This window comes from Meriones unguiculatus, chromosome 8 (assembly GCF_030254825.1).
Source record: "Meriones unguiculatus strain TT.TT164.6M chromosome 8, Bangor_MerUng_6.1, whole genome shotgun sequence".
In the NCBI taxonomy this organism is placed as follows: domain Eukaryota; kingdom Metazoa; phylum Chordata; class Mammalia; order Rodentia; family Muridae; genus Meriones; species Meriones unguiculatus.
In genome coordinates, this window is record NC_083356.1 from 19,804,913 (window position 1) to 19,818,226 (window position 13,314).

The following is a 13,314-nucleotide window of genomic DNA, read 5'->3' on the forward strand; positions in this document are numbered from 1 at the left end:
ATGACTTGTTTTGCTGAGGGGCAGTTGTTCACCTTGCCGCTCCGCAGCCACCGGAGCTGACTGACCGTCGTGAAATCGGTGTAAGCCTTTCAACATACGGTTATTTAAGTGGGAGGGAACTCGGGAACGCTCGAGTAGTAATTCAGTTTGCAATTAAGCCCTGGCAAGATGAAATTACACATTAGGGAAAAGAAAATTCCTCCTCATCACATGACGTGAGGCAGCAGTAATTAAGGCTGATCACCTCTCCATTTTATCCTCTCCTATTTATATGCACAACCTTTACTCAAAACTCCCATTTACCAAGGAGACGGGATTTTTCAGGGGTTTTAGTTACTTGTAAAGCTGCCCAAGGCTGATTCAAATAAAAGCACAAACAGGCAGAGACCCAGGGGCTTCCACACATCTACCTGGCTTTTTCTAATCTGCATAAGCCTGTCTTTAAGATCCTTCAGCAGTTCATTGCAGCTCGTCCTAATCTTTCTCATCATTCTGTCTTGGGATGTTTCCCATTGGGAAATGTCCACCAACTAGTGCTTCTAGGCTGCAATTTGACCAATTTATGACGAAAAATAAAATTGTTTTGCAGTTCATACATTTCGGGGAGAGAAGACGGACCTGTTTGAATCAGGCTTTTACATATAGTATTGTTTAACCATAAGATCTCCAAGTTTTTAGAGATGAAACAAGTTTGGCGACTTAAAAATATTCATTGCGTTAAGTCTAGATCACACAGTAGGTGGCAGAACCAGGATATAAACCCACCAATTTCCATGGCCGCCTCTAGTTATACACTACAAATACCAGCGTCCCTTGCGATACCTAAGGCGCAAACGCAGAAGCTGCACCCAAAAGCCAATCAAACGGCTCTCCCCGATTGAGGGCCAATGGGAAGGCTGTTGCTAACTCGTCTGAGGTATTTTTAGCTTTCATCCCAGTAGGCGGTCTCACAGCCCGGATAGAACCCTCTAGAGGGACGGGGGGTGCAGAAAGGGAAGGGTAAAATGAAGAGGGGCGTGTATGACGCTTGCTGACGCACAACGCAAGTAGTCCCAGGAGGAGCCCCTGGGCTGTCCGGCTGGGGGATGGGACACACGCGGTGGGGCTGCCCCTCGCCGCCCTGGCAACCCGGCAGTTCTCTCCCGTCTAGGGGAGCGCGTGTAGGCACCTGGGCCTCCGCTGCCCTCTGCCCTCGCCAACGTGAGCCCGGAAAATAAAATGCACACGGTCCGTAACTGGAAACTTGCCGACCTCGCTGCCCCACGTGGCTCGGGCGGCTGCCGCGGCGCCAGAACCTTCAGGAACGTGAAGAGAGGAGCGGGTGGGAGGGCCGGAAAATGAGCGGCCTAAGCCGGGGGCCTGCACACAGGGCCAGCGGTCCTCCAGCCTCGTGGTCCGTCAGTCCGGCTCTGTGATTCCAATCCAAACAGACCCACGCCCCCATCCCTGGGCCCGCCCTGTGTGGCCAAGCCCGGGCCGGCCGGCCGCGCCTCGCCGCCCGGTGCTGCGGGGCTCCGCACCCCGCTGACCTGGCTGGGGCTGACCTCGGTGGCCAGGCTACGGCTGGAAGGAGGGAGCTGCAGCGGCTCTCGTGCTCCCCGGGGCCGCGGTCCCGAGTTGCCAGCGCCACATTCGGCGTCTGGAACCCAAGTTTCGGGGCTGGGAGCGCACGGTTAACCGGTGCGCTACTCCTGTCTCTGGTCCCGGTTCTCCTCGCACCCTCCCCTTCGCTCCTCCACGTCCCCGCAAGGACTGCGACGCTGGTAAACTCAGGTCCAGCCTCTCCAGAGCTTAGCGTCGCGTCCCCAAATCCACGACAGCTGGGAACCGGGGAGTGCGAACCACAGGGCCCGTCCGAGCTGCACAGTCGCCCCACCGTGGTCTCGGGGCCGTGCGGGCGCCCCCCGGAGCCCTGGGACCCCAGCCCCTCCCCACCACTGCCACTGCGGCCCACACTAGTGCCCCACGGTCCGCTGGGCCCCGGGCCGGCCCCCGCCCTCCCCGAACCCGGTGCACACCGGTGAAAACCGTACATTGCGAGTTCAGACTGCTCTGGAGTCTCAAGAAGAGACCTCGGGTGCCGAGGCGCTCAGAGGGACCAAGAGAGGGCGAGCTGCCCCGGCAGGGCCACTACGCTCCCAGCGGCAGCCGGGCTCGCGAAGGGTTAAAGGCGCCACGGAAGGAAAAGTAGTCCCGGGCCCGCCCCGGCTGGGCGGAGGGACGCATCACGCAGGGGTGGGGAGAGTAGATCCATGCGCAGGGTTGCTGAGGGTGAAACTTTTCATTGACTTTGCTCACTTCGGGCCCGGGCGCGGGAAGGTGCGGGTCGTTGGGCTTGAGCGTGGTGGCAGCCGAGAGGCCAGAAGGACAAGACCTGCCCGACGGCCACATCCCGAATCGGCCTCCCTCCACCGCGTGACGGGTGCCACCCTCGGGTCCGCCATCCCCGCGCCGTCGCCGCCGAGCTCGGCCTCCAGAACCAGCGGAAAGAATCACATGAACTCGGTCCTGGTCCCTCTCAACCCTCAACGACGTGAAAGGACACCGTGGCCCTCAGCCTCGCGGCGCCGGGGAGGCTGGGCGAGAGACCTCCATCCCGCGGCCTGCAGAGCGCCCCTTCGCGGAGACCCGAGTGAGTGCGCGGGCGGACGGGCTGGGGCGCCCACCCTGGTCCACTCCCTAGCTGCCCCCTCCAGAGCCGCCTCTGGGCCGCTCTCCATCACTCCCTTTGATCCTGGCGTACCTAGTTCCGTGTACGGCCCTCTCCTGGGCGGAGTGCGTTTCCTCCTTGACCTCCTTCCCCATTTCTTCACGTCTCACTCGCCGGGTTTTCCTTGTTCCCCCAAAGAAACAAAACTCTGGCTAGCGTGAAATGAATTAAGGGAGGAAAGGGGATTCGATCCTTGATTTTCGGCTGCCTTCCCCATGTGCGAGGAATCGAGGCGGTGATTACTAACAGTTTGTTTCTGGCCCTTTGGAAGGTGTGAGATGGGAAATTTGGACATCCCCCTTTTGGGTGACAGAGGCGGTTAGTGGAGACTGCCCTTAGGTTGCCGAGCAAGAATTCATTGCATGTTGGCCCTCTATATTCTTGTGTGGGTGGGAAAAAGTACCTGAAGAGCCTGTCAGATATTGTTTAAGCTCTCCTATTCCTAAACTTCCCCTCTGTCCGAGGAGGATGTTCTGTGCCCATGACCAAAATCTAAGGAGGGAAAAGGGAGAATGAACGGAGGAACAGCCCGCAAGCCGTCCTCTTCCCTCCTCTCCTCTGGGAGCAACCAGAACTTCACACAGCAGGCCTAGAGATCAGCAGACGGGTTTCCGGGGACAGTTCAGTATCTAACCCTTTTTGCTCCTTTTTATCCACCCTGGCCTGGGAGTGGGTTTCTCTTTGATTTCCTGACAACAACAATAAAAATCCTGTTGCTTGCCTGAGCGCCTACCCCCATTCCTCACTTAAGCACCAGGGAAAACAGCTGGTGTGGGAGGAAGGATTAGGAAGGTTTAACACCCTGCTGGGGAGGATTGGTAAGTCTGGTCCTAGGGTAGGCCTTGCCGTCGGAGGAGACTCAGATTTTGAGTATTAGAAGATATCCAGGTTTCAGATGTACGGATTTTGCTGGTTTGCCTGGGAACCTTTTCCCATTTCCTTTACTTGGGTCTGGTTTCTCAGACTTGTATGAGAAGTAGGGTGAGGCTTGAGCCTCATTGTTGACTGGGCGCCTCCTCACAGCCTAACTAGGAATTTTTTTGGCCGACAGGACTGGAAACGTGGCTGTAACTCCTGCCTTGTCCCTCCTGGCGGTGGGGAAGCTGGAGGCAAGCTGACCTGGTTAAGTGGAGGGGGCTCTTTTCTCCTTCGGTACTGTTCCTACAGCTACCATAGACAGCGACAGTCCTCTGCGATGAAGAGGTTGAGGGCGGAAAGCGGTGGCCCCATCTATTCTAGCTCACCTGCTTCCCCCAGGAAAAGCCCCTTAGTTGCAGAGCACTAATTCAGTAGTAGGCTTGGGAGACCATGACAGGAAAGGGGAGAGTTATTGGGAGTCTAGCCCGGACACGGACGTGGGGAAAAGGGATAGCCGGTGAGAGGCCTTCTGGGCAGATTTATGCCAAACGTCTTTGGCGATGGGAGGGGGGGCGCCCACTCGAGTCAGCGCGCATGTGCATCGGAAACTTTTCCTCGGTATCGGACCCTTGGCCAGGACCTACTGCGGGGCATGCGCGGTGTGTCTGGCTGGGCTGTCGCGTAGTGCGCAGGGAAGTGTAGTGTGCTTGAAAAGTAGGTCACGAGTCTTTACCCGCGCTAGGAGGCCCGAGGACTACGTCTCCCAGAGTGCTGAGCGCGGCTCTGCCTTGGGTGAGGCGAGCCTTCTGGCCTCTGAGAGCCCCAGAGGGCCCTGCTGTGGACCGGACTCTTGTGATAGGGCCCACGTGGTCCGGAATAGCGGTGAGATGGTGCCAAGGTCTAAGTCCCTTGCACTCATCACATATCCTGGAAGTCCGGCAATCCATAATGCCCATTGGGCCGCTGTGTCCTGGAGGAGAGCTAAGGATTGATCCCTGGGGAGCAGCCTGAGCCTGAGCCTCGGTGTCTGTCTGCTGTGGCTGTATTTCACTTGGCCATTTTAAGACGAGCCCTTCCTCCCTAGCCCCAACACACACACACACACACACACACACACAATTTACCTGTATCACAGAGACTATGATTGGTTGCAGGATACTGGGAAATGGAGACACCTGAATTTGGGAGTGATGATAAGGTTCCTTTGCCTTGCCTCTCCCTTTCTACAATGTTGTTTGTTTTGTTTTGTTTTGTCTTTAAGTCTTGCTTTGCATTTTAATTAGTTTCTCTGGAATTAACGTTGATGAAGTCTTGTGTAGCTTCCTGGCTCCTTCCGTGTCCCAGTGTGTATTTCTTCTAAACACTAAAATACACATTAGAACAAAGGATCTTGAGTCAAGGTATGGCCAGCGGCTGAAATAAAAGGAAAGAAGGAAAACAGTATTAGGACAATTCTTTCCCCCCCCCCCATATACATTGTTGTTTAGAAAGGGGACTCAGTATATAGCATAGGCTGACCTTTACTCTCCTGCCTCAGCCTCCTATCTGCTGGAATTTCAGGCACCCACACCCTGGCTCATTTGCAACTATTTAGTACATTATCCAAATGAGAATTTACTATTAAACACTTTTTTTTTTTTGAGACAGTTTCTCACTATGTAGTCCTAGCTAGCCTGTTACTTGCTATGTAAACCAGGCTGGCCTTAAACTCACAGAGATCTGCCTGTCACTAACTCCCAGTTGCCACCATGCTGGATTTTCTCTCTCTCTCTCTCTTTTGTTACCTTTCTAGTGTTTTGTTGGGAAATATCTGAGCCCTCTGCATCTGCTTAACAAATCTGCGCGTTCCTTTTGTGAAGGGTAGTTATTTCTAAGCTTTCTAATCTTATCACACACCCATAAATACATTTATATGTAAGTACTATAATTTGTCCATTGCTTCCTGAAAAACAAACTCCGCCAAATGGTCACTCCTATCTTTAGCTGAAGACAGGACAGTTCCAGGACTTTAATCCTCTGCTCCATAAGCTTCTTGAAGTCAAAATTAGAGTCTGAGCTGATAGAGCAGAGAATCTCATTCTAGTCATCTGGCCTCTTTGTAAGGTTCCACACCGTAGCCATCTGGCCTGGCCTGTTCTCTAATTAAAGAGGCAAAGGAGGCATTCTGCTTCCTTGTTTGTGCAGCAACACCGCTGAGGTAAAGCGATGTGCAAGCCTTGGTTGCTTAGGCTGCAAATACTGGTTCTTTAGGCAGGGCCGATGACAGTTGTTCCATTGTGTTTGGGGGTGAGGCTTATGTCCCAATGACTTTGGCCTACATTTAGAATGCTCCCATTTTGAGGCTGTACTGTTCAGGGGTTGGAAGGCAATTACATAGCCAAATTTGAGGACATTTAGAAAGGTGTAGAAGCCTATCTGGGCAAGATAACTAAGAGGCACATTTTAAGAGGCTCTGCGGTGCCTTGAAGAAAGTATTGTGTTGACACTGAGTCTGTTTTTCTTTTTAAAAAATTCTTTGAAAACACCTTCTTTAACCGCAGCCCCTGTCCTGAGACCTGATGCCAACTTTCTCCTCAAATTTTTAGTCCCTCGTGTTGGACACCTTTGGCAGACCACCATACTCCTTTCAAACCTCCATCCTTTTTTATTATTTTTTTTAAAATTACATAGAGATGTGCATCTTCCTATGGCTATGTGCACATGGGTTCAGATACCTGAGGAGGCCAGAGGCATCAAATTCCCTGGAACTAGAGTTCCAGGCTGCTGTGATCTAACCGGCCCAAGTGCTATGAGGCAAACTCATGTCCTGGAAGAGCAGCGAGTACTCTTCGCTCCTGAGCCATTTCTCTAGCCCCTCAACCTTCAGTCTTAAGCTTCCAGTGCAGAAGGTATGAGATGCTTGAACATAGGAGTTCTTAGTCTGGCTTCGCTGGCCTTGAACTCCTGGTTTTTCTGCTTCTACATCCCAAGGGCTGAGTTTACAGGCTCAAATCTCCATGCCCAGGTCAAGCCTAGAAGTTCAAAGACAGCCTGGGCAACATAAAAACCTGTACCTCCATCCCCCACTCACGCCACACAAAAGAAAAAGCCTGCGTTGTACACAGGAGAAGGCCTAAGATATGCCTGCATCTGCCTCCCAAATGCTGGGGTTAAAGGTGTGTAAGATCCCTTATTCTTTTTGTTTCTTGCTTGTTTTTTGAGACAGGGTTTCGCTGTTTAACAGCCCTGGCTGTCCTGGACTCATTTTGTAAACCAGGCTGGCCTCGAACTCAACAGATTCACCTGCCTCTGCTTCCCAAGTGCTGGGACTGAAGGCATATACCACCATGCCTGGCTCTCCCTTAATTTCAATGATTCTTCTCTTTAAACCAAAGAGGACCCTAGGCCCAATCTGTCTTGGTCACAAGTAGACACTTGAAAAAACTACAGACCTGTTTGGAGGCCAGGCGGAGGGGGAAGTCACGGTTCCCTGAATGCTGAACATCAGTCCCTTTCTGTTTCTCAGGCATGAACTGAGAGTGGCTCAGTGTGGTACTTACACACGCAGCTACAGATCAGGTGTACACACACCAGAAGTCTCCTTCTGAAAATTCGGTCCTAAGCCTGTCCCAGAAGGGCCCTGGGCCCAGGCCTGAGAATGAGCGCGAAAATGTGTTTCAGTATTCTAAACTTAGTGCCTGGAGACTTAGGAAGCAGAAAGAACATTAATCAAAATCCAGCCCTGAGTCCCACATGGAACAGAAGATGCCCTTGGTGGGACATTGCTTAGCCCTGTCCCTGCTGAGTTCAGCAGCCTGGCTTTGCCTTCCATAGAGCAGTACTTTTCAGTTCAGTCTCCCTCTGAGCTAGAGTCTAGAAACCATCGTTTTGGAGAAAAAGGAGATTAAGATCATTGATGCTGGGTCCTCACAGATCACCTTCCTGAAACATGAGGCTTGCCCAGACCTAGGGAATAAAGTTTTTTGACCTCAGTAGGATCTGGCTTTGAGAGAATCCCAAAATAACAATCTGAGTATTTATGCTAGGCCGCCGCCTCTACGGGCTTCTCCAAACACTTGATAAATCTGATCTGGTGCCGAGGACAGGTGGTCAGACAGTCCCTGGGAGGCTGAGTGATGACGGGTCCCCAGCTAGAAGCTGTGGGTGATGGAAAATTCTTCCCTCTGCCACCCTCTTCACTCTCAACCTTGCCAGAAACCATGGAGATTCCCCCGGGCCACACTGCTGCTTCTCCTAATGCCCTGCCAGCCACCAAGGCCCTGCTCCCTGCACTTTCCCTATGCGCCCCCGGTTCCAACAGTTCCCTTGTGGGCTGACAGACTGTGGTTTTGCAGATTTTACCTTTTCTAGAGGATCGTGGCCTTGTCCCCATTACAGGAGGCTTGCTGGAAATGCAAGATCTGGTTCCACTACCGAGTTCTTAAATTGGTTCTGTAAACCCAGACTGAGCCCCAAAGCATATACACCTATGGGGTCTGGGGTAACAGGTGGATGTGACTGGAGTCCAAGCTCCAGGGAAAAGGTGGCAGTGCCCCTTTGTATGCAGTGACCTGTATCTTGTTCAGCTTAAGGAGAGCAGCTAAAACTTTGAAACTTATGGTCTTCACCTTTGACAGTTTCAGGGCACAACTTGATGAAGATATTGCAGAGACAGCAAAACACTTCTTGCGTCCAGCTGGATTGGGGGCCTGGTTTTATTTCTTAGTTACTAGATATCATTCTTAACAGTGTCCTGAATTCTTGAAATGGTATAAAGCTTGGTGAACTCCTATTTTAGGTGCCTGCTAAGTACCAAGTACAGGGGAGAGCTTTATCCTTGAACCTTCGGTCACTGATGAGGAAACCAAGGGTTAAAAAAAAAAGTGATTTGTCCAACGCCAGGAGTGATTGTACAAGCCTGTAATTCTAGTCCTTAGGAAACAGAGGCAGTAAGATCACTGCACGTTCAAGGCTAGACTGGTCTACTACTGTAGCAAGCTGTAGGCAAACAGGAGCTCTAAAGATTCAGGAAGGAAGGACTGCGCCAATAGGTCTGTGTACAAAAGCTGGTGGCTTCTGTCTGTGCTTTGTCATTGGTCACCACAGGGTGCAGCTCGGGTAGTGTGTCCTGGATGCCTTTCTGCATATGTACTCACCATGCTCCTCTCCTCCTTTCTCATTGCCCAGAACCCTCTGGATCCCAGGGTCCCACGTCTTCTCCTTCTGCTGCTGCTCTTGGCCTGTGCACAAAGCCCTGTGCTGATTCTCTGCCTAGGAAAGGATCATGCAGCTGGAGGTCAAGGTGGCCCTCAACTTCATCATCTCCTATTTATACAACAAGCTGCCCCGGCGCCGGGCAGACCTGTTTGGGGAGGAGTTGGAGCGGCTTTTGAAAAAGAAGTATGAGGGCCACTGGTACCCTGAGAAGCCACTGAAGGGCTCTGGCTTCCGCTGTGTCCACATCGGGGAGGTGGTAGACCCTGTGGTGGAGCTGGCCGCTAAGCGGAGTGGCCTAGCAGTGGAGGATGTGCGGGCCAACGTCCCTGAAGAGCTGAGTGTCTGGATTGACCCTTTCGAGGTGTCTTACCAGATTGGTGAGAAGGGAACTGTGAAGGTCCTCTACCTGGATGACAGTGAGGGGGGTGGTGCCCCGGAGCTGGACAAGGAGATCAAGAGCAGCTTCAACCCCGATGCCCAAGTGTTTGTGCCCATCGGCAGCCAGGACAGCTCCCTGTCCAACTCCCCATCGCCGTCGTTTGGCCAGTCGCCCAGCCCCACCTTCATCCCCCGCTCTGCCCAGCCCATCACCTTCACCACGGCCTCCTTCGCTGCCACCAAATTCGGCTCCACCAAGATGAAGAAGGGCGGTGGAGCGTCCAGCAGCGTGAGCATGGCCGGCAGCGGGCCAAGTGGCCAGCAGCCACCTCAGCAGCAGCCTCGCCTGGCCCGCTCGCCCACAAATAACCTGCTGAAGCACAAGAGCCTCTCTTTGTCTATGCATTCACTGAACTTCATCACAGCCAATCCGGCCCCTCAGTCCCAGCTTTCGCCCAATGCCAAGGAGTTTGTGTACAACGGTGGTGGCTCACCCAGCCTCTTCTTCGATGGGGCAGACGGCCAGAGCAGCAGCACCACTGCAGCCGCCTTCGGGAGCAGCGGAGCTGGCACTTGCAACAGCAGCAGCTTCGACGTGTCCCAGGTGTTCGGAGGTGGCGCCAACAGCCTCTTCTTGGAGAAAACGCCCTTCGTAGACGGCCTCAGCTACAACCTCAACACCATGCAGTATCCCAACCAGCCCTTCCAGCCTGTCGTGCTGGCCAACTGACCGTCTTCCTGTCCGCCTGGCCGGGAGCACCCACGACCACCGAAAAGAGAAAGAAAAGGCCAAACAAAAGAGGAAAAGAAAACTATACAAAAAAGATTCCAGTCTTCTCATTCTTACAGCTAGGAAAAAGATCTGCCCAGGCACAGAGTAGGAGGGGCTCCCGAAGCACGAGGTGTTCAACTCAGCCCCTGACAGTTTTTCTGCCTGCCTCTGATTTCATTTGGTTGGGTTGGGTTTTTTCTTTTTTTTTTTTGGTTACGTGTACCTTTAGTCAGTGGCCCCCTGTGCTAAGAATGGCGTCCAGGCGTGAATTGCTGCCCCTACTCCCTTCATGCTCCTTTGGGATTGGTGCAGTCAGGCTCACGGGAAAGGAGGAGCAGCAGCTGGAATCAGATGTCCCCTGGAGCAGGGAGAGGCTGGCCCCCACGTCCACGGCCTCATCCTAGCTATCTTCTTAGGCCCTGTTACCCAAATAGGTCTGGCCCTAGCTTCAACTCCCTCTCAGGCAGGGCCATAGCAAGCTGCTGACTGGCCATTTGACACCCTCCCCCTAAAGCTAATATCTGTGACTGTAGTGAGGTTAGCACTTTTTCTAGTTGAAACCCTTCTCTGTCCTGTGGCCCTGCCCCTCACCCGCTCCGGGCCTGGACAAGCTATATGCAACCTCTCTCCAGCACAGCCTTTCCCTGAGCCTGAGGTTAGGGCAGGGGGGAGTGGTTGGGGTAAGTGTATATTTTTGTGTGTGCATTCATGCCTGTGAGTGTGTGTGGCCTGCTGTTGTGTTCTAAAGGATTCCAAGCCACATGGAACTTCCCCTCCCTGGGTGTGATTTCTGGGTTGTAACAAGTGCTTATTTATATGCAGGGTTAGGGGATGGGCCCAGGTGGGTTGATAGCCCTCTGTAAGGCTGTAGGGCAGTGGATGTGGTGGGGTGATGTGTGGCTAAGCCTAAGAAACTCAGAGGAAAGCACTGCGTAAGGAACTGCTTTCCCAGATTGCAGAGAGATCTGCGCTTTTGTTTGATTTTGACCAAAAAATAAAAAAATCTGAAGGGCAGGAAGAACCCCCAAACCTGATGCCTAAGAGGAGTCCCTAGACATAAGCAGCTCTATTATGTGCCCTTAGCCCAGGGTAGGACAGGGAGACAATTTGGAGTCAGTGCCTGTGGTGGGCAGTCGTGAGCCTTGAATTGAGGCCGTGCTTTTTGGTATAGGTGTAGAGGCATCTGTGCCTGTCTGAGAACTCCTAGTTCCTCTCTTGCCATACTGTGTCTGCGTTCACCTAGCACGACTTGACCTTGATGCTACGAGATGGGATCTCGCAGGCAGCTAGGAGAAGCCCCTTCACCAGAAAGCACCAAAGCCCCGGCCCCATCGTAACTCCATTCTCCCCAGGGACTCCAAGTGGGAACTGCTGTGGCAGTGAGGTCAGCCCAGACAGACACTGCCAACCCCTCCTCCTTGCGTTGGGCACCAGCTCTACCTCCCCCAGCAGGGCAAGGCCCCGCGCTCTCAGCCCAGCACCACCTCCCCTCTAGTCTTCCCCAGCTCGCCCATTCTGGGCCTCCTGTCCCTCCATCCTCAGCACCCACACAGGTGACAGCCCCAGGTCAGCAACCTCTGGGACAAGTTGAGTGTTGCCTTATCCCCACTTCCAGCCCCTCCTCCCACACGAACACAGCTACCATCTGCGCCCAAGCCAGCTTGTTTTCTCACACATGGGGACACTGGAGCCCCGCCCCTTGTGTCTTTTGAAATAGGAAGAAAAAAAATGAGTGTTCAGGAACATGACTCCTGGACTGGGCTCTCGGGCCCAGTTTAGTGTCTCATCGCAAATCTAGGCATTTTTGCTTCAATTTTATTTTTTTTAAGAAAAAAAGAAAAACAACTCTGCACTAATTTACCTGGTTTCGTAGAAAAACTTTTTTTTCTTTTTTACATTTTTGGTGTCCGTTTGTATTGAATAATTTGCTACATTTGTAAAATGTAAGAGGTATATATAATATATGTATATTTCTAATGTAAGAAACGTAATTTTTTTTTCTTTTCAAGATTTTTTCTTAAAAAGAGGAGAGAAACCAATATTTTTTCAGGAAAAACAAACTTTTAAAAAATAGGAACATAAAACCTTTTCCTCCCCTTTCCCAACCTCTCTTTCCCTCCCTCTCACCCAGGAGCAAACCAGAAGGTGGATTATCTTGTCAAACATGTCAGCTGTCTTCTTCTTGATGCTGTAAAGCCTCAGTAGCTCTCCCTAGAGACGGGAAGAGGCATTGAGGCAGCCATAGAGAGAGGAGCCTGGGAGCAGGGCGATGACCTTTTTTTTCTCTAGTGAAGGAAGAATGCAATCAAGACATTTTGTATTCAGAACGTTGTGCAATATTTTGGAATGAGACATTGGTGTGTTTAGAGATTTAGTTTCAAAACAAAGATTGATCAAATCTGTACAGTTTATATTGTTCCAGATTTTTTTAAGTTTGTATTAAAAGCATGATATATAATAACCTTCTGCTTACTCCTGTCTTGTTTTGTTTCTGGTGTCCTTTTGAGGTGGCCACTGCTTACCAGGTGTGGTGGTGCACACCTAATATCCCAGCACTCGGGGAGGCAGAGTCAGGTGGATCTCTGTGAGTTCGAGGCCAGCCTGGTCTACAAAGTGAGTCCAGGACAGCCAGGGCTACACAGAGAAACCCTCTCTCAAAAAACAGAGACAGAGAGTGAGATGGCCATGACTGTGGGCCTCAGGAAACCATCAGTCACTCTCACAGTGGCTCACCTCTGGGTAGACAGTTGACCCCATGTCCCTTTGGTGCGCCTGCTATCAGAGTCCTTTCCACAGTACAAACTGTTCTCTTGGGAGCTGCCACCATCCCGACCCTGCTACCTCTGGTCCCTCCGCTTGTGTGCAGTGCAGCCTGGGCTGGGAGGGTTTTTCCGGAGCCACCGACAGTAAGGATGGCTCCTGCCCTGCTTAGATCTAGTATTTACGTGACCCCCTCCCCTCTGAACTTGGTCTTTAGTGTGGGCCCTTTAAAACCAGGGTCTGTTCATCAGCTTAATGCTTGGGTTCTCAGTGTCACCCCCTACTTCCAGCTCCAGCTGGGGTGCTTGTAGAGATGCCCCAGAGCTGAGGAGCCTTTCTTAAGTGAGGCTCGAAAGCAGACACCCTCGGCACTTGATTTCCTTAAAGGCTCAGCCATCTCCTTGTCCCAGAGACCTGAGGACATGGTTTCCTGACCTAACCTAGCACATGACTGCTGCCTAGAGCGGCTGGGCTGGGCTGGACAGGGTATTTGTGAAGGTTGTCGTTGAATTATTTCATCCTAATGGCAGCCCAGTGGTAAAGACATATCCATTTTAGAGCTTACAACTGGGTTCCTTCCCTAAGTTAGGTTGCTTCCCTAAGTTTACAAGATTAATAAGTAGTCAGCTGAGGTTTTGAG

At 52.1% G+C, this 13,314-nt stretch overlaps 1 protein-coding gene across 1 annotated transcript; it reads left to right on the forward strand.

The window, feature by feature from the left end:
- Nucleotides 1-2,284: 2,284 nt before the first annotated feature.
- Tob2 (transducer of ERBB2, 2) lies at nt 2,285-12,375 on the forward strand. Its single transcript, XM_021646524.2, has 2 exons — nt 2,285-2,632; nt 8,735-12,375. The coding sequence occupies exon 2, from the start codon at nt 8,832-8,834 to the stop codon at nt 9,870-9,872; it is 1,041 nt and encodes a 346-aa protein (XP_021502199.1). The 5' UTR covers nt 2,285-2,632; nt 8,735-8,831; the 3' UTR covers nt 9,873-12,375.
- Nucleotides 12,376-13,314: the final 939 nt, after the last annotated feature.